Source organism: Biomphalaria glabrata, chromosome 3, assembly GCF_947242115.1.
Source record: "Biomphalaria glabrata chromosome 3, xgBioGlab47.1, whole genome shotgun sequence".
In the NCBI taxonomy this organism is placed as follows: Eukaryota; Metazoa; Mollusca; class Gastropoda; family Planorbidae; genus Biomphalaria; species Biomphalaria glabrata.
Genome location: NC_074713.1, coordinates 51,576,140 through 51,597,380, shown reverse-complemented (window position 1 = coordinate 51,597,380; position 21,241 = coordinate 51,576,140). Strand labels below are relative to the sequence as shown.

Genomic DNA, 21,241 nt, shown 5'->3' with positions numbered 1-21,241 from the left:
TCTTTTAATGAATAATACCGTTGTTTATAAGTTAAATAATGCACAAGTGACAAATCTAAATTGATATCGCTTCACGTCGTGCATTCTGTGCAGCAAAGACATCTATAACATCAACTACATCGATACTTTCTAGTGTTTGTGACTTCACTGACATTAAAACCAAGATAAGCCTTTCTTGCGTCATTGTGCTCCTCAGATAGTTTTTGATGAACTTGAGCTTTGAGAATGATCTCTCACATGACGTAATGGAAGTGGTCTGAGTTAGCGGTATTCGGAGGAGGTTGCAAAGTCTGAGCACACGTAATTCCCATATGAAGCCTGTTTTTCAATATGTCTATTGGTGATTGTATTACTGTTTGTTGATGAAAAGTGCTCGTGCATCAATGACATCATTGAAAAAGCGATTTGCCATTTATTTCATCATACAAACAGGAAAAGTAGCACAGTTTGTCACAAGCGTGTCTTCTAACAGGTGTCTTGGTTCAAGAAGAAACCCAAAGGTATCCATTTTCTTTCCAGTCTTTGGAATCTGCCCTTCATCTCCATATGAAATCTGTCCAGCACTTCTGTCGCAACACGTTTGAATTGCAGTTCTATTGACAGTCCTACATTAGAACTCAAATTCCCATTAAGTCTTTTCTTTCTTATGGTTGTTTTGATTACAGGGAATCCATAGTATTCACTACCTTCTTTTGCTTTTTCGATGGATTGGGTTTTTGTCAGTTTCTCATCATTTTGCAGAAAGCACGAAAGGTTACTAATTTCTTTAGCAGCTTCCAGTATATGCAGTCCAGACTTTTGTAGTTTCTTCCGAACTATATTAATTGGGCGCAGGAACTTTGACTAGAATTCCAGATAGGCAAAAAATTCTTAATTTTCCACTGCATGAAGAAGATTCTGTGCTAATATTATATGGTATTACGTCATTGTTGGTTGTTTATGTTTTGTGCGAAAGCAAAAGGATTCAGAGTATACAAAAGTGGGAAAGATCCATATCTCGTTATGCTCGAGTATATAAATACTCCGATAAGTGGACTGCCGTATTCACCATCACAACTGCTGACGAGTGGAAGACTCAGTGAATCATTCTAACAAAAGAGTTCGTCTAGGTCAAACATGGCAGAAAGCAGTTGTCATAAAAAAATATTGAACACCCAGATCTTACATCATAAAGACAAACGATGGAAAAACATACAGAAGAAATCAACGCTTTTTGAATAAGAGTTTCGATGAAGACATCTCTGGGTACTATGATACCGATGAAGACAATGAACTGCACACTGTTGGAACAAACGAAACAGACAGTTATAGACCAATGTCTAGAGAACTTGTTGTTCCAGTCAAGACAACCAGAAGTGGACGAATTGTTAAAGTTTCTAGTAGACAGTGCCGGTCGCAGTGGGCCCCGCGTTTTCATAGGCCCCGCGCTAATTCCAAGTGTACATTATTAAATTAAACAATTATAACGTATATAAAATAACAGGGTTTTCGCGACCTCCTGATTTTTCAGGGCCTCCTGGATCAGTTTCGCATAGGGCCCCGAAAATGCTAGGGCCGGCCCTGCTAGTAGATATCACTCTTAAGAACTTTAAAAGGAAGGGTGTGATAATAACTTCAAAAGGAAGGATGTGCTAATGATATTACGTCATTGTTTGTTGTTTATGTTTTGTGCGAGAGCAAAAGGATTAGATGGAAATAAAAATAAGAGTTTCCATTGGTTTCAGGAAAGATGAATAGAGGGGTAATAACTCGAGTGTGAAGTTTAATTCTGAAATTATAGACGCCAAACCCGAATAATGGACTATTTTAGCATTATTAAGAATAACTTTTAGATCTGTTATACTCGATTCTGTAAATTTTGCTTCAAGTGTAGCCATATAATACTCGCCATTTAGATCTATTATTAGTAAAGGTAACAAAATACCTGGAATTCGCTGTATATCATGCAGTTTTATTCGTGGCAACAAAGTTTAAAATAGAAGACTAACTTTAAAAAAAACTTTGATCTCTGTGGGAAAAATATTTTTAAAATGTCAACAAAGTCAACGTACTGATAGACCTAGATCTAGGTTTAGTCTTTGTGATAAATTTAATCCATAAATGTTGAAAAAAAAAAAAAGACACCCGTTGACACTATTTGTCAATCAAATATATTAATTTATGTATTTACAAATAAATTTCGGACACCCATTTGGGGCCCCCCCCCCTAGGTGGGGGCCCGGGGGGATTTTAAAATTCTCCCCCCCATCCTCCCCCCCCCCCTTAGTTACGCCACTGGACTTGACTACAATTGACAACCTCAGCGTGTAACTACTGTCCACTAACAATATAGATGCACGACTTCAACTCCGACACATGTTCAACATACAAAATATGTAAAGTATCGTTATTATTATTGTACAACCATTGCAGCTGAAAGCTGTGTATGTGCTTTTAACACAAGCTACGATCATTTTAGTTTTAAAAGAAGTTTGTTGAAACTAAAAGTCAAGTTTGCCTTTAAAATTATTACGACTTGAATTGTTTTGTTGGACAAGCGGTCTGGAGCTACAGCCCGACGACTCGCGTTTCAAAGCTTGAGAGCTTAAGTTTCCTCACTAAGTCTGTGTATACGCACAATGAGCCTATAAACCTGTGACCATTTCATCAGACAAGCAAAATTTAAAAAATTGTTTTTTAAAAAATAAAACAAAGCTTATCCAAAGGGGAAGAACTCCGTCATTAAAACTATATCTAACAATAATTTACAAGTTGTTTCCCTTATTTGATATCAAACAAAATAGCTAATTACCAATAATTCATCGACTAATGGAGTATTGTTGTTTATTGATTCATGTTTTGTTAGGTACCGTAATTAATGGTTTAAAATATCAACCTGATGGGAGAATGCGTGGGGGAGAAACAGCGTTAACAATTATTTGAGGGGACTAAACTCAACACATTTAGCCATATCCGTGAGTACTGAAGTCTGCCTTGTTGGTATAGCAAAATTAATTAATTAATAATTGATTGTCTACTTGGATGTCTTGTCTATGTCAATGAATAATTGTGTGAAGCTTCAACTTGATCCGAGAATGGTTGTGGGATAAATAACGCGTACACACTTTTTACCAGACAGACAGAGTGAGTTGATATAAGCTTTATATTTATTATTGTTAGTCTAGATCTATTAAAAATTAATGACAGGATCGATTCAAAATAATATAACGCTATTTCACTCCTCATAAGATTTTTGTTGTTGTTGTTGTTGTTATGTTAGTTCTTCCTATTCGTCATTGCGTGCGTCACGTGACTATTTCTACCATCGCTAGTGCACTATTCTATATGTCAATTAAATTATTCTTATCTACTCTTTTATCCCAATTATCTAATAAACTATATGTCATGGAATGTGCGTGTGTTTCTATGGTGACGGTGGGAAGAGATAAGCGATTGGCTGGGAATGATGCAACATAGATGGCATTGTCGTCACCTGGTCTTAGTTAGGGGAGACGACTTCAGAACGTGAGACTGAAAGGTTGTGTTATTGTAGTGAGTTAGATTCTGTTAACAGATATAATTACTTAAGTCTACTACACCCATTTCAATTATCACTAGTTGCTTTAGTCTATATTTATAAATAAAGTTCTATTTAGTATTTAGTATTGTTCACAAGAGAATTATTTGAGTTGTTTGAAGTTTTATTAGTTAAGATATAATCCTCCTACAATGGTTTAGTTATCTACCAGCAGTTTGGTGCTACAAGTCAACGACCGGTGACAATACTGTAATAAGATAAGATAAGATAAGATAACTTTATTGATCCAAACAAATGGAAATTCATTTTGACTACAATTGACAACCTCAGCGTAACTCCCGTACAATAACAATATAGATGCACGATATACATGCACATACGAACAACATTCACACACGATAAAAACAACAACACATAGACACACATAACCAGCGCTTTATAAATAGACTTCTATGTACTTCTCGATGATGACAGAATGTTAATTTTTAATGTTGGTCATCCAGGGTCTGATATTACTGAATGTTTTTAATTTTCTTCTTTGATATCATTATGTTTTCACAGAACTGGATGTACGAATTAATAGTTGTGGCAAGTTTATCTGTCTGTGCAGTTGTTTACAAACATGCCCCAATCTGTTTGCTTCAGACAACTTTGTAGCTGCCAAATAGCGTCATCAGACCGTGACTGGATGGACTGTACTTCGGGTTTTGTTGTTTTTAAACCGGTTTGTACGTGGGTGTAAGATGGATCATTGTGTGGTCCGACTCTCCGAGGGGAAATGACGATCGAGATGTGTAGGCCATTTTTATGTTGCTATAACACATGTCCAATGTTTTATCGTGCCTTGTAGGACAATCAACATATTGACTATATGTTGGCAAGTGTTGAGCTAACGAAAGATGATTGAAATCTCCCATAACTAGTCGGACAGCATCATAACTTTTAGTCCTAGGTGTATGTACAATTTCTAGTAAATGTTTTGCTGCTTTCTCTGTGTTGGCTGTGGGTGGTATATACACATATATTACTTAAAATTGTGTAAACTCTCTCGGCAGGTAGTATAGCCTGAGCTTGTTACATAGAAGTTCAATATCGGTCGTGCACACTTAAAAGTTTTGATTGAGATATTGTTGACACAGCAGTACTGTTTATTGACATGACCAGTCCTCCTCCTCTTGTTTTGCCACTATCTGTTGTCCTGTCTGATCTGTACAAAAGAAACGCATCAAAGTCTACTGATGTGTCGGGAATAATTTCATTTAGCTATGTTTCAGTGAGACAGATTAGCGAGTTTTCACGGAATTGGTAGAAAGGTCTGCAGCAACAATCAAGTTCGTCCATTTTGTTATTTAGTGATCTAACATTATGTTATGTATCGGCCATTTGTTTTCAAGATGGCGGGTGTGTACATAGATTCATTGATGATCATATTATTTATGCTATCCACTAAAACACTGGTTTTTAACATGCACACTAATAAATTAGTCCTAAAAACAAGAAACACTTGTCTTCCCTGAAACACAATCAAACAATATGAAAGGAATAATAGAAAACAAATGCTGATTATGTCACAGTGTAATCAGGTCGCCTGCCGAGCAGCGCCCCGGAAGTACACATAAGTGTAATTGGAAATTAAAATTACACAAATATATGTAAAAATAGTGAAAATGAAAATATAGAATCACACCAATGAGACAAACAAGAAGTTTTGTTTTTGTTTTGCTACAGCAATGTTGTGTAGCGTGTGTCGGCTAGAAGTTCAAATGTATTCAACTCCTAAGTGACCAGCCGTGTCTACGAGATAGATCATCCCTGTCCAGATAGAATGACTGTCTCACGTGCTAATGTCTACATCCACGCAGTCATAAACATGTTGGCATGGCAACCTTTAGGCATATAATTTAAGCGCATGGGTCTTTTTTTTTTTTCTTGTAAAAAAAGATCAAAAAAAGAAAAAAAAAAGAAACAAACTGTCTAGCTTAGTTTCAACTGTATGTTCCAAATATATGTAGTGCGGGAGCCTGTTCCAAATACATGTAGTGCGGGAGCCTGTTCAAAATATATGTAGTGCGAGAGTCTGTTCCAAATATATGTAGTGCGAGAGTCTGTTCCAAATATATGTAGTGCGGGAGACTGTTCAAAATATATGTAGTGCGAGAGTCTGTTCAAAATATATGTAGTGCGAGAGACTGTTCCAAATATATGTAGTGCGAGAGACTGTTCAAAATATATGTAGTGCGAGAGTCTGTTCAAAATATATGTAGTGCGAGAGACTGTTCAAAATATATGTAGTGCGAGAGTCTGTTCAAAATATATGTAGTGCGAGAGACTGTTCAAAATATATGTAGTGCGAGAGACTGTTCCAAATATATGTAGTGCGAGAGACTGTTCAAAATATATGTAGTGCGAGAGTCTGTTCAAAATATATGTAGTGCGAGAGTCTGTTCAAAACATATGTAGTGCGAGAGACTGTTCAAAATATATGTAGTGCGAGAGACTGTTCAAAATATATGTAGTGCGAGAGACTGTTCCAAATATATGTAGTGCGAGAGACTGTTCAAAATATATGTAGTGCGAGAGTCTGTTCAAAATATATGTAGTGCGAGAGTCTGTTCAAAATATATGTAGTGCGAGAGACTGTTCCAAATATATGTAGTGCGAGAGACTGTTCAAAATATATGTAGTGCGAGAGTCTGTTCCAAATATATGTAGTGCGAGAGTCTGTTCCAAATATATGTAGTGCGAGAGTCTGTTCCAAATATATGTAGTGCGAGAGTCTGTTCCAAATATATGTAGTGCGGGAGCCTGTTCCAAATATATGTAGTGCGAGAGACTGTTCCAAATATATGTAGTGCGGGAGCCTGTTCCAAATACATGTAGTGCGGGAGCCTGTTCCAAATATATGTAGTGCGGGAGCCTGTTCCAAATATATGTAGTGCGAGAGACTGTTCCAAATATATGTAGTGCGAGAGTCTGTTCCAAATATATGTAGTGCGAGAGACTGTTCCAAATATATGTAGTGCGAGAGACTGTTCCAAATATATGTAGTGCGAGAGTCTGTTCCAAATATATGTAGTGCGAGAGACTGTTCCAAATATATGTAGTGCGAGAGACTGTTCCAAATATATGTAGTGCGAGAGTCTGTTCCAAATATATGTAGTGCGAGAGACTGTTCCAAATATATGTAGTGCGAGAGACTGTTCCAAATATATGTATCGCTTTAAGAATTAAAACTGATAGACTGATAGCCTCGTAGTGTCATTGTCATTGGATTGTGCGATGTTATAATGTAGACTACAGTTTGTGTTTGATAAACAAGTTTCTTTTAGGTTGTAAATGTTTATAGAGACAGGAATTACACACCGGCTACGCCCGTTGGTTTTGTACAGTCTAAACGTTGTCTCCGATCAGAACATCCTCCCCACCCCCTTCCCTTTAACAACTTCTAATAAATGGCCTGCGTTTTAGCGATTTCTTGAACAGAATTTAAGTATCTGAATTTGATTGTCTCTTTCCTTTTCTCTCTTTCTCTCTCTCTTTCTCTCTCGCTCGCTCTTTCTCTCTCTCTCTCTCTCTCGCTCTTTCTCTCTCGCTCTCTCTCTCTCGCTCTCTCTCTCTCTCTCTCGCTCTCTCTCTCTCGCTCTCTTTCTCTCTCTCGCTCTCTTTCTCTCTCTCGCTCTCTTTCTCTCTCTCTCTCTCTCTCGCTCTCTTTCTCCCGCTCTCTCTCTCTTTCACGCTCTCTCTCTCTCTGCAGCCCCCTATTTATTTTATTTTTTTATTGACAAAGAATTTTGGATTTATGTATAAAATACTTTTTTTTTATGGGACATATCGAAACTCAAATACTAAAATGTAATAGCTTGCTGTTTTTCTCAAATTGCGTTGTTTCTAAACCGCGTCTTAGTGAGCACCTATGTGCTAAAGGAAACCTGTGTACGAAATTTCACGCTAATCCCTTTGCTAGTTTAAGAGATCTCTTGATCAATCAGTCAGTCGGTGGTAAATGGGAAACTATATTATAGATTAGTGACATCAGACCCAGACAATACAAGCCATGCACATATTTGACTTTGAAACAAACTGTTCCCATTTCTTAATTGTTACATTATTTATGATTATCACTGACGCAAGAAGGGGCAAAGGGAAGTAACTGGCGCCTAAAGCAGTAAGCTTCCTGTAGAAAAACCTCGTTAGCCATAGCTGGCTACTGTCAGGGTTGGATTCTTATTTGGCTTCACTTGGCTCATTAGGGGTTAGAATTAAATATTACTTTGATAACAATTACCATTAAGGACAATTATGACTAAACACACTTGCCTGGTCATGCGGTTTGCGCGCTGGACTGTCGTTCAGATTTATCGATGGTCCTGGGTTCAAACCCTGCCCGCTCCCATCCCCCGTCGTCCTGCGGGAGGTTTGGACTAGGAAGTAATTATCTTCAACTCTGAAGGAACATCCGAAACATGTAAAACATTTTACAAACAAACATTTTACAACTCCAATGGAAATATAGATAATCCTTTAATATCCGATAGAGCACAAAAATGACAGCCACTCTCAAGAAATATATGTACATAAACATCAGTCCAGGAAAAACAACTGACTACCAATTTCACTTTATCATACAAGGAAAACTCACATTCAAAAACATCACATGTATACTGTTCACATTCATGCCTGGGGGAAACAAACAAAGGGATATAACTCTTTTATACTTAAATAGTAACAAAGAAATAACACAATCACTCTCACCATACCTGCCCCTGACAACTACCCCACCTAGAAGGAAAATTCTGAAATCAAACATCCGAAAGGCGTCGGGAGGCAACCCTGAGGAAAAATCAGAAGCCGGTGACCTTGAGGCAGTTTATAGCACACAATGCTACACCCTGATAGAGCCTGCGACGCCGCGGATCCAAAACTGTATCTGTGGGTGGGTTTGGCACAGAAGAAATAAACGACGTTCTGAATCTGTTTCTTGTACACCCAAGACCTGAGGCCCTATGAAAACATGCATTGTTTAACTAGGAGGTGAAGTAGGTCCAGTAACGTACAGTTACTACTGGGACAAGTCATGCCAACAGAGTGGACAGTGTCCACGTAGTTTTGCGTTTTAAGCGCGTACACAAGACGCCATCTGGGGGAAACGGTTCTGTGCTGAGGTGAACGATGCGGCCGGAAGTAGTATCCCACCTTTCTACATATCGGTTGTGACAAGAGGGACAAGGGTGGCTACCTTTATTTTTTTTATTAGAGTTAGTCCCCTTTATTACTTGATTTAAGTCCCTGTTAACTGTTTACAATTGTCACACTCTCTTGAGTCTTTCAACTGATCAGTGTAGTTTGAACTAAATCTCTATAATGTTTAACTAATACTTGTGTTGTTGTACTATTGCTGTGTTACTCAAGAGGAGTGTGCCACTGTTGTGGGAAGAGTATTTCGATAATGAGCTAAGTAGACTTTATTGATTTGTTAGTACTAAGTTGGTTTATGTAAATGGTATAGGTCTACTTAGTCTCTTATCCTCTTCTGTATGTTTTTTTAAGACATCTTTTGTTTAGATACGAGACAGTAGTGTGTCTCAGGAATGACGTCATTTCATTGTTTATGCATGAATGATATTGTTGTAAACCATCTTTTTGGTTTTTCGGCATAAGACATTATTGTGCCTCTATGATGATGGTTCTTTAATGATATTGACCGGAAACTGTCTTGCTACTTTGCTTTGTTTCATTATGTCATTTTCTTTGGTGAACCTTTATTGCCATTTATATTTTTCATGATCTTTTTCTTTTGTTTGTAAATAAACTCCTTTTTTTTTGTTGCAACTGAAATCTCAGACTTATTACTTGTCTGCCTCAGTAGTTTTGTACATCTAGAGGCTATAGTTATTAGCCTAGGTAACATAATTGGGACCACAAAGTGCCACTGGACTAACTTGCCAGTACAGTACAGGTCACTGGTCTTATGACCTATCCTAATACAAGGTCACATCGGTATTAGCCCTTCCTTTGTATACATCATCTGCATGGAGAGGTGGGGGGGGGAGCTGATATGTGGGCGACATCGTTCCGACCACAGCTAATGCCCAGGCATTCATCTCATTTCCATGAGATGATCCATAGTCATAGGTTTACAATCATCTTGGCTCATTGAGTTGAATGACATTAGTGAAGTAAAAGTGAAATCAAAGTGAAATGAAAGTGAAATTCAAATCTTTAAATCCTCCCAGTGCATGGAAGTATTAAAAGTGTGCACGTTATTTCAAGAAAATGACTGACCTGGCCACACCATATCCTCGTGAACAAGTGGACATAATTCTCCCATTGAATTGCTAAATCACAGAAGGAAACTATATTTTTTTATATAACACCCATCAGCCTTTTTTTTTTCTTGTTACATCAGCGCCATGCACAGGTATAATCTTTGCCATGCACAGGTATAGTCTTTGCCATGCACAGGTATAGTCTTTGACATGCGCAGGCAAAGTCTTTGACATGCACAGGTATAGTCTTTGACATGCACAGGTATAGTCTTTGACATGCACAGGTATAGTCTTTGACATGCACAGGTATAGTCTTTGACATGCACAGGTATAGTCTTTGACATGCTCAGGCAAAGTCCTTGACATGCTCAGGTAAAGTCTTTGACATGCACACGTATAGTCTTTGACATTCACACGTATAATCTTTGACATGCACACGTATTGGCTTTGACATGCACACGTATTGGCTTTGACATGCACACGTATTGGCTTTGACATGCACACGTATAGTCTTTGACATGTTGACATGCACTCGTATAGTATTTGACATGCACACGTGTTGGCTTTGACATGCACACGTATAGTCTTTGACATGCACTCGTATAGTATTTGACATGCACACGTATTGGCTTTGACATGCACACGTATAGTCTTTGACATGCACATGTATAGTCTTTGACATGCACAGGTAAAGTCTTTGACATGCACAGGTATAGTCTTTGACATTCACACGTATAGTCTTTGACATGCACACGTATTGACTTTGACATGCGCACATAAATACAAGTACTCTAAAACACGGGTACGCAGAAAGATGAAAATTGTATTTGATTAAAACAACTTCTTTGCTAAAAGCCAGTTTATTCTACCGGATAATTTGAATAATTATTAACTTGCCCCCCCCCCTACTGTTTACTATGTGTAATTCGAGCTATTCTATGACGACCTAAGCTCTTTCTTCACTAGGATATTCCCGACTTGGTATTGAGCCCCTTTTCTCGTAGACAAACTCCGATCCTAATCACAGATGAATCCATACTGATAGAAGGAGCAGCTTAATGAAATCTCCACAATCGAGGAACTTAGCCAATGTTTAAACAAAGGTACCACAAAGTCTGGTGACAAAAACATAATTTCACATTTATCTCCTGCATTATGGGTCATTGTAAAGAGGTTGTTGACTGCTTGCCCCCCCCCCCCTTTTTTTTGCGCTTGAAATTTGAGCTCGGGCATAAATACTCATAAAATCTCATCGACCTCATCCAAGTCATTAATGTGTTGGTTTTAGGTAATTTTTTTTTAAATTTTTCTTATACAATATACATCTATGTAGCTTTTTTGCTTAGCAGTCCTTGGACACATTTTGACTATATTAAGGGGGTCCCGGGCCAAGAAATGTTTGAGAACTTGTGGTCTAAAACATGTCCACTTAAGGCTTGAGACATGCTCACTGTAGCCTGTTACATGCCAACGAGTAATCTGCCCCAGCACAGCTAACTCTGCAGTGTCCTCCTCTTCCACAGTACCCACTGAAGCTGTCGCCTTCTTGGGAGCAGTGCTGGTGTTCGTCTTCCTGCTGGTCATCTTCTTCCTCTACCTGAACAGGTCACTGTGTTTCTCGGATTGCGGTGGCTTCCCCTGCATTGACAAGGTGCCTCAGAAAGATAACTTCTTGGGTAAGTCAAATATCCTCTTCTCTTGTCCTGAACTTTGACTGTTGCTATGCATGGAAAGAAAAGAGGCTCGTGACCTACTATATAAGGCTTGTCTTCGAGTCCGAAGATTAATGAGGAATGCAGTATTTCCCATGGCTACGCATCCCAGCTGTGACCTACAAATTTTGCCACACTTAGCGCAGGCTATACTATAACGCTATGCAAATAAATGATTATTGTTTTTTTTTCAATAGCCCCTTCAACCGAGGCCTTTCCTTATAGTAGGCCTCAACGCTGACCGTCTCCATTGCCCACAGGTCAGTGTTCAGTATGACGATTGGTCTTTCTCCAACGCATCACATCCTCTTTACGTAAAAGAATCCCAGTGGGTGGGTGAATAACCAGATATATTATTCTACTGAAAAACAATGACGTATATGTTGACTGAAAATAAGGATAAATCATTCTGTAGTACAGTTTAAAATTGTACAATTTTCTCCTTTTAAAAAAAATACCGTAACAAATTACATTCGTATATTGGTTTAATTCAATGGCGCATATTAAGACTGTTTTCAGTGTGTTAACTTAAACATCTAGTTGCGTCTTCCAAAAGTTTACCTGCATTTCCGAATTATTTTTACATAACAAATATGTGAACAAAATCAACTGAAGAAAATATATTTACAAAAGTTTTGAAGCAACTGTTCTTCCCATATCAATGATATCTGATTGACTGATTGATTGAGTGACTGAGAGACTGACCACGCTGTAATTTCTCTACAGATTTTTTAAAAATACTTGAAAGATCTATAAATGTAAACCGTTATGTTGCCTTCTTGTTTGTTATTTCTTCTTCTTGGAACGTGGGAAGACTTCTTGGAAAGTGTCAATAATAGAATATGCATCCTCTGTTTGGGACCCCTGAACTCAAAAACATTAAGAAACTGGAACAGACACAAAATAGAGCAGTGAGATTCATAACAAACGAATATTCACATTTGACTAGAGTAACACCTTTAGTAAAATCACTAAATTTACAAAGCCTTCAGGATAGAAGACTCCAAAGTAAAGTAGCAATTATACATAAAACACTGAACCATAATCTTCAAATACAAAAACAAAATTTAATAAAATACTCTGAAAGACACAAAGATTTTTTGAATCGTAAGTGGGGGCGTGTTGTTGCATGTGTGTATGTGTGTGTGTGTTTTTTAGAAATAAAATATGTTGGATAACAAAGCTTGTGTATATGTGTGTGTATAGATTGATGTTCTAAGCTTCACTTAGTTTCATCAGTGGTTTCCGAAGGGACTTGAAGTTATCTCCTCTTTACAGGGCTATGTAATGAGAAAAATTAAAAGTTGCTCCAGAGGCTACAGTATCATCTTCGACCAGATTAAACTTTAAAATAACAATAATAAATCTGTGCGATTAGAAATAGTTTTACAAATAGTTATTCTATTAAGTGCAACTTTTGCGATTTAAGCTTTCTCAATGTTCAATGATCTTATCACTTGGCCCAGTTGGGAAAATAAGGAGGGGGGAGAAGGGGTTATCCCAGGGGCGTAGCTAGGAATTTTCCATCGTTTGGGGGCCCGGGGGGCTTGACCTCTTTGGGGGCCCCTGCATTTTGGCTAATATTTCATGTTTAATGTGAAAAATACTCATTAAAAAGGGGGCCTCCCTCAAGTGGAACCCGGGAGGATTTTCAAATTCTTCCCCCTCCTCCCCCACCTTAGCTACGCCACTGGATTATCCTTGAAAATGTTTCCGTGATAGCGTTTTAAATGCCTTAAAAATTGTTTTTTCACTCAGGGGTTCAAGCCTCGTCAAGGGGACTAATTCAGCTTACACCACTACATATGTCAAATACGATTTCTTTCCCTTGTCTGATACCAAAACGAAATAATTGATTACGAATAATTAATAAAATTATTGGTTAATTTGTTTTTATTGATTCTTGTTTTGTCAGGCACTAGAAATAATTGTTTCGAATTTTAACTTAATCCGAGATTGTGTGTGGGAGAAATAACGTGTCCAAAATTTTACCAGACAGACAGAGCTTTGTAAAATATTAACATCTACAGAATGACGCATGTGTTTATGTGACTATGTGTCCGCTTCAGTGTGTACTAATGCAAGTGTGTTTATGTTCATAGCTGAATGTGTCTGTGTGGTAAAGTGACGTAGAGAGGCGGGGGAGGGACGATGTAAAAAAAAATATTTTTTTTTTAAATATAGGTTGTCTTTCCTTCTCTAGTATGCTTTGTGGTCTCTTGTCAAATCTCTTTAGTGGACATTAAGGAATGGGAGGGGGTGTCTGGGTGAAGGTTTCTGTGCTTAAGAAAAACATCTCAGCTGGAATCCCAAATGAAAATTCCTTGCCTACTTTTGGATTTGAACTCGAGTCCCCTAGTTATGTCATTCAACCACAGATCCTTGTTGGGAGTAATCATTGTATTACAGAAACGTCTTTTTTTACGACAAAGGAACTCCTACTTAAAACCGTGTTCTTGGGAGTTGTTAAATGTTTGTTCTTGGTGTTCCATATGTCTAATCGATAAGTCACTCTCAGAGATTTCCTTATAGCTAATTGGAGGGTATGTATATGAATCTATCACTCTTTCTCTCTCTGTCACACTTTCTCTCTCTCTCTCTGTCACCCTTTCTCTCTCTCTTTATCTTTCTTTATCACTCTCTCTCTCTCCCTGTCACACATTTTCTGTCACCCTTCTGTCTCTCTGTCAGACTTTCTCTCTGTGTCACCTCTCCTCTCTCTCTCTAATTGTCATCCTTTCTCTCTCTTTTTCTCTATCACCCTGTCTCTCTCTGTCACAATTCTCTGTCACCCTTCTGTCTCTCTGTCATACTTTTTCTCTATGTCACCCTTTCTCTCTCTCTCTCTAATTGTCATCCTTTCTCTCTCTTTTTCTCTATCACCATGTCTCTCCCTCTGTCACAATTCTCGGTCACCCTTCTGTCTATCTGTCACCCTTTCTCTCTATGTCACCCTTTCTCTCTCTCTCTCTGTCTCCCTTTCTCTCTCTTTTTCTCTATCACCCTGTCTCTCTCTGTCACAATTCTCTGTCACCCTTCTGTCTCTCAGTCACCCTTTCTCTCTATATCTCTCTCTCTCTCTGTATCTCTCTTTGTCTCTCTTTCACTCTCTCTTTCTTTTTGTCATCTCTTCTCTATCTCAATTCTTCTGATTCTTTCCCCTCTTCCTCGAGTGATGTGCTTAAGGCCTAAGTTCAACGTTTTAATCGATTGGAAAACAAAGAGATCGATGCTCTGACCTGCGTCTTTACATAATGGATTTAAATATTGATTTCATTTTATAGACTCTTGTTCGCTTGAATAGTTATTGATTTTGAAAATCGATAAATGAAATTGTAACAAAGAAGCACTTTTATACGATACAAATAATTTTTTTTTTTAAATTTAGAGTTTTGTTATTTCAATCTAAACACGTTTTATTAGGAGAGAGAGAGACAGAGACAGAGAGAGAAAGAGAGAAAGAGAGAAAAGGAGAGAGAAAGAGAGACAGAGAGAGAAATAGAGAGTCGGAGAAAGAGACAGAGAAAAAGAGAGAAAGACAGACAGAGAGAGGGGGGGCTGAGAATGAGATTGTTTTAATAGTAAGATATACCATTGTCTCCCCATCAAGGCAGGAACGATAATTTTTGGTTGATAATTTTGGCTGATATTTTATCAATTCAGAAACACAGCAATGTAACAGTTTATTTAAACAAAAAAATTAAAAATAAATAACAATAAAAGGATAACCATTAGATATTAAATTGTCGTAACACTAGAAAGGGAAACAATTTTAGACTTCAACAGAAAAATTTGGTTATTTCCCTTATATCATCTTCACCTATGTTGATACTAGTTTTAATGAAGATTTAATGATGCAGACAACAACAACAAAAACAAATGTAATTTATATAATGCACACCATGGTCAGGAACACGGTCTTGATTGTCAAATTTCACAAAATTACTTTAATGTAGGAGGTATTAGTAAACTTTCAGTCTATGACTTGGAACCTATTTTAAAACAAATGGGAACGGACTAGCAGTGATACTGCTACTTGGTATTGTAACCTACCACTAACAATACATAATAATGATGTTCCATTGAAAGTCCTTGACATTGTTTCGAATCTCCACTTTGAGGCTCATTTGTTTTTATCGTCTCGCCTCCATTTCTTTATAGCCGCATACAATGTCAACTGGATCGAAGTATGAAACAAGCAATATAGAAAAATCCTTTTTTTAGTTTAAACAAAAAACAAAGCTGATCTAGGGAGAATGATTCCACATTTACAACCATATCTCTCACAAATGTAGAATTTATTTTCCCTTTTTGATCTCAGACAAAATAGTTAATTACCAATAATCAATTGACTAATTGTGTTGTTTTTTTTTATTGATGGATGTTTTGTTGGGTACAATAAATAATTGTGTAAAGTTTCAGCTTGATCCTAGTATATAGGAGAAATGAAATTTTTGACAGAGTGAATTAATACAATCTTTTAAAAAAATCTGTCTATCTGTCCGCCTTTTCATTTATCTATAGACACTTCAATATCCATCCAGTTGGACTTTGTACTGACCACATAATACTCTCGTACATCATCGGTCGTAACGTCAGATGATATTTATTATTTCAATTATTTTTTATTTTGACCTTTCACATTTAAATATTTTACATCATGAAGTCGACGTTTTTTTTAAATATTTAATAAATGTTTTATCATTGTCCTTTCATTTCATATCATTGCCCTATATTTGTCCTATCTTTGTCCTATCTTTGTCCTATCTTTGTCCTATATTTGTCCTATCTTTGTCCTATCATCGCCCTATATTTGTCCTATCTTTGTCCTATCATTTCCTATCTGACGTAAATGAGATTTTGTATTTTGAGACTTCAAGTGTCTTAGTGATCGTGTTTCAACATGGATCTATTCAGTGATAGCTTTTTGTATGGCCAGCGGCATATGGCTGGATAGTATTAGTATTAATGATTCTTTATGTTCATTAACTCTTTCTCTCCTAATTGTCGATAACATCGTTGATTTGACCTCATTAAATTAAATTAATAACTTTATAAACTTGACTTTGTGTTATATAAAAAGAGCATGCATTTCCCTTTAATTCTATACAAAATGCAACATTCTCTAACAAACAACAAAGCTATTGAAGCTTAATCGTAACAGGGTAGTGAAATAGTAATGAGCAATATGAAGAATTACCTTGAAACATATCAAAATAATTACGGAGAGAAAGAGTTAAACTTAATGTCTGCTCATCTCGGACTTTGTTGGTGTGTCGTGAGATAAGATAAGATAAGATAATTTTTATTGATCCAATCTAATGGAAATTCAGTCTGACTACAATTGACAAGCTCAGCGTAACTAATGTACAAAAACAATATGGATGAAAAATTCGAACAACATTCACTCACGAAACACATACACATTCACAACCAGCGCCTTATAAATGAGACTTCTATGTACTTCTCGATGACGACAGCTGATCTTGTAACACTCTGACCGACAGTGGGATGAAGGAGTTTTTAAAACTTTCAGTTTTAGTCCTGATGGACAGGAGACGACCACTTCGTTCAGATCTGATGTAACAGTGGTTTAATGGGTGCAGGTTATCTTTAAGATTCGTGAGTGATTTGGAAAGGCATCTTTCTTGGAAAAGCTCTTCAAGAGATGGTAGCTGTACTTGAGTGATATACGATGCTTTTTTAATTAATCTATTTATTCCAAGCGAGTTATTAAAGATGTAAGTTAATCACAGTCCAAGCTCCACTCCACGCACCCACTACTGAATAAATTATCTACACATAGACGAACCCACGCTTACGTCGACCTGTTGGACGCTGTCTAATTACATGCAACAGGACATTATATTATGGTAGCTAAAACCAAAGTGGTCCAAGTTATAGTTTTACTAAGTACCTCTTGAGCCAAGTAGAAAAATAATCTGACCTTGTCCTATCAATGTCTACCATTTCTTATAAATGTTTATCAATGCCTATCTTAACTTATCAATGACTAGCATGCTTATCATTGTGTACCATCGCCTATCTTTATCTATAAATGTCTTCCATTACATTCCATTTCATCTTGATGTTACCAACAACGCAGCCTTCACTTTTATTCCTAGTCTCTCGCTTCAAGTTTTTTTTATACAAACTCATTCTTTTTCCCCTCACTCTCTCTCTCTCTCTCTCTTCCCTTCCCCCTGTTTCTCATGAACACAAAACTCGCCTCGTTGCGACCAACAATGTTTAAAGCTTAATTTACAAAAAAGAAAAACTCTTTAAAAAACGAAACGAAACAAAACCTCCTCACTGCACTGCAGGTCTGTTCTTTGAATATTTGATAATCTCCAGGCGTTTGTAATCGAAAGGAAACATTTTGTAAAAAATTTTAAAAACTTTTTCTTTTTTTTTTTTTAATTTTTCTTTTTAGTGTTTTTTTCTAAGAATGTTTTTTTTTTTAATGTGATCAATACGAGCTAAAATTTCTACAATTTTACTGATTTTTATTTGTATTAATTTAAAAAAGCTTTATTTTTCTTGACTAATTTAGATAATATACAATAGGCTGTACTTGCTCTTTTAACTTGACAATAGTTCCTTTAGATTTTTAAATCTTATCTATAAAAAAATAAATAAATGAAAACTCTTTGTAAAAAAAAAAGTTAAAAAAAAAAGAAATTTTATGCCACAGTATTATTGAGTAATTGAGTCTGTAGAAACTTTTAAAAAATCAAACAAAGCATTAGTGTTTATTAAAAGAAATTTTTTTAAATCAAAGAAGATGCTAAAATTAAACTGTTATTTAACCTTGGTTAGGACAATAATAGAATATGCATATTCTTTTTGGAACCCCTCAACTCAAGAAAACATGAAGAAACTGGAACAGACACAAAATAGAGCAGTGAGATTCATAACAAACGAATATTCACATTTGACTAGAGTAACACCTTTAGTAAAATCACTAAATTTAGACAACCTTCGGGATAGAAGACTTAAAAGTAAAGTAGCAATCATACATAAAACACTGAACCATAATCTTCAAATACAAAAACAAAATTTAATAAAATACTCAGAAAGACACAAAGATAAAGGCAAATTCCTTGTCCCATATGCTAGGACAAATTTGTACAAATACTCCTTCTTCCTTAGTGCTATAAGAGCATGGAATGGGTTGCCTGAGCTAGCCAGGAAAACCAGTGACTTGGCAGAATTTAAGTCATTGGTTAATATGCATGACTAAATGCATGACGCTTAGGACGCAATCATTGTTACGACATGTTTTTTTTATGTTCTTTACAAACTGAAGAGGGTTGCTGATAGGCATGGTTCGAACCCTGGACTATATTCCAGACGACTAGGAAGCCACCTCTGCGCTTGTGAATAGCCTGATCTGCTTTCTTAATGCTTAAATTCTTCCATCTCTCTCTCTCTCTCTCTCTCTCTCTCTCTCTCTCTTTCACACTCTTTCTCTCATTTTATCTCTCCACCTCTACAATATTCCCTGTCTCTTTCTCTCTCTTTCTCTCTTTCTCATTGTCTGTCTCTCTTTCTCTCATTCACAATGTCAATCATTCTCTCTTTAGTCCCCCCCTCCTCTTACTCGCCTTTCCTCTCTGTGTATTTCTCTTTCACCCTCTCTCGTTCTCCGTCTCTCTCATTCATTCTACAGTCTCTCATTCATTCTGTCTCTTTCACTTTATCTCTTTGCCTCTCTGCCTCTCTCTCTCTCTCCTATCTCATTCCCCCCCTCTCTCTCTCTATTATTTTTTCCCATCTATTTCCCTTCTCTCTCTCCTCCTCTCTCTCCTCCTCTCTCTCCTTCTGTTCCTTTCTCTCCCCCTCTTTTCTCATTCCCTGTCTCTCCCTGTGTCTCTCCCTCCCTCTCTCTCTCTTGTCGTTAACATGGCAGTAAAAAAGTGAATGTCGTAAAATATCCACATTCAACTTCACATTATCGAAGACGTCATCAAAAACCAATTAGTGACGTCAAACTGAACAAGATTTTCTTGGAGACACTGTACCAGAGGTTCTCATAACGTTGTAGCCGATACTTATGACAACAAATGTGTAGTTCTGTCCTTCCAGATGTTTCACTTGTTTTTAGGTCAACTGTGAATGAAACGAGAGCGCTGTGTGGCAAGCCCAACGACCAAACCGCAATGACTTGTTCTACTAGGGGGCTGATGGTGTCTTCATCCCAAATCACAAATACAAATCTCAATGCATCTATTAGAGACTCGAACCCGTGACCAATGGAATGACAGCAAAGCCGTTAACCATTCGCCCACTCTTGTACCTTCATACTTCATAACTATTTATAAAGATTATGTTATCGAGATGATGTTCTGGTATAAAGAGCCTACAGGTTTAGAACCGTTTGAGACCTTCAATTTGGGTTGAACGGCTTGAGATTGATGACGTGTAGGAATACATGATAAGTGTTCGCTTCAGTGCCGGATTTAAGAATGCGTAGGCCCTGGGGCAGGATTTTTGTGAAGCCCCCTACAATTTTTCGAAAGCTTTAATAAAGATCCACTTATGAGTGAAACTGCTTGTTCTTTATCTTATCAACGAAAGAGTCCTTCTTACAGAAGATAATTACGTCCTACGCGTATCCACTTTCTAATCTAGTCATGCTTGTTAATTAAAGACCTCAACTCTGCTAAGTCATTGGTTTTGCTGGCTGATACAAGCAACCCATTCCGTGCTCTAATGGCACAAGGGAAGAGGAGCTATTTTTATCAGTTTTTGTCCCAGCATATGTAATAAGGAATATGCATTTATGTTTGTGCCTTTTTGAATATTATACTAGCATTATGCTTCTGTATATGTAAGTTATGGCTTAGTGTCTCTTATTTATTATTACTGTACTGTTTATTATTCAGTACTAAAGCGTCTCTAAATTTCAGTGAATACTCGTTTGTTATAAATCTCACGTCTATTCTAGTTTCTGCATCTTCTTATGAATTAAGTGTTTCCAAATAGAATAAGATTAAATAGCATTTTAGTTCTATATTCTTGTTTGATTAGTATAATTAGTATTGCTTAGTGAATTGGGTTGATACTAACATTCAATGGTGCACACCTTACTCTGGAATAAATGCTAACTAATGCTACTACTTGGCTGGCCTTATCTGTCAACTCTGAAAAAGCAGTGTGACTCAAGTCTGAATGCTTCCGATTCGGTATCTCTTTCAGTTTAAAAGCATACGATTTAAATTCTGTTATTACCAAGCTGAAACCGGAAGTTGATTAGACAGACGATTGGGTTGTCACTGAGAATTATCGAACTTAGATGAAAAGAGAATAAAAAAAAAGACAAATGAAATCTCGATATTATAACGAGAATTGAAATCTCGCGTGAGAAGCAGACGTTTCCTCGCAGAGGAGTGGAAAGAAGCTATACAAAATGGATTGCATTTTTTTTTAACATAATAGCATTGTATAATGTGAGTACGATCATATTAGTGCAAATTTTTTATGCACATATAAAGTATGTCATCAAAGCAACTACTGTGACGTGGGTTGGTTTTTACAATAAGAGTGCTCCCTGCATGCTCACTTCTCTTAGAGGAAAAGATGATATTAGTTTTGTGTTGTCTGTCTGTCCGTCTCTCACGTGTAGATATAAAAAAAACTAAAAAGATATTGAAAATACTATTTCACCATATTTTATAGCTTGCAAAGAAAAACGTGCAACGTGGTTATTGTCGGTACTTTTAAAGATAATCGTTTTATTTTTT

General features: G+C 36.9%; 1 protein-coding gene across 5 annotated transcripts in view; it reads left to right on the top strand.

Moving 5' to 3' along the window:
- LOC106055455 (synaptotagmin-14-like) overlaps positions 1 to 21,241 on the top strand; it is a 98,630-nt gene that overhangs the window by 33,460 nt on the left and 43,929 nt on the right. For all 5 annotated transcript variants that reach the window (XM_056022564.1, XM_056022565.1, XM_056022568.1 and 2 more), the window contains one exon: positions 11,307 to 11,459. In XM_056022564.1, the coding sequence (XP_055878539.1) occupies positions 11,307 to 11,459 (153 nt within the window). The remainder of the gene's footprint in view (positions 1 to 11,306; positions 11,460 to 21,241) is intronic.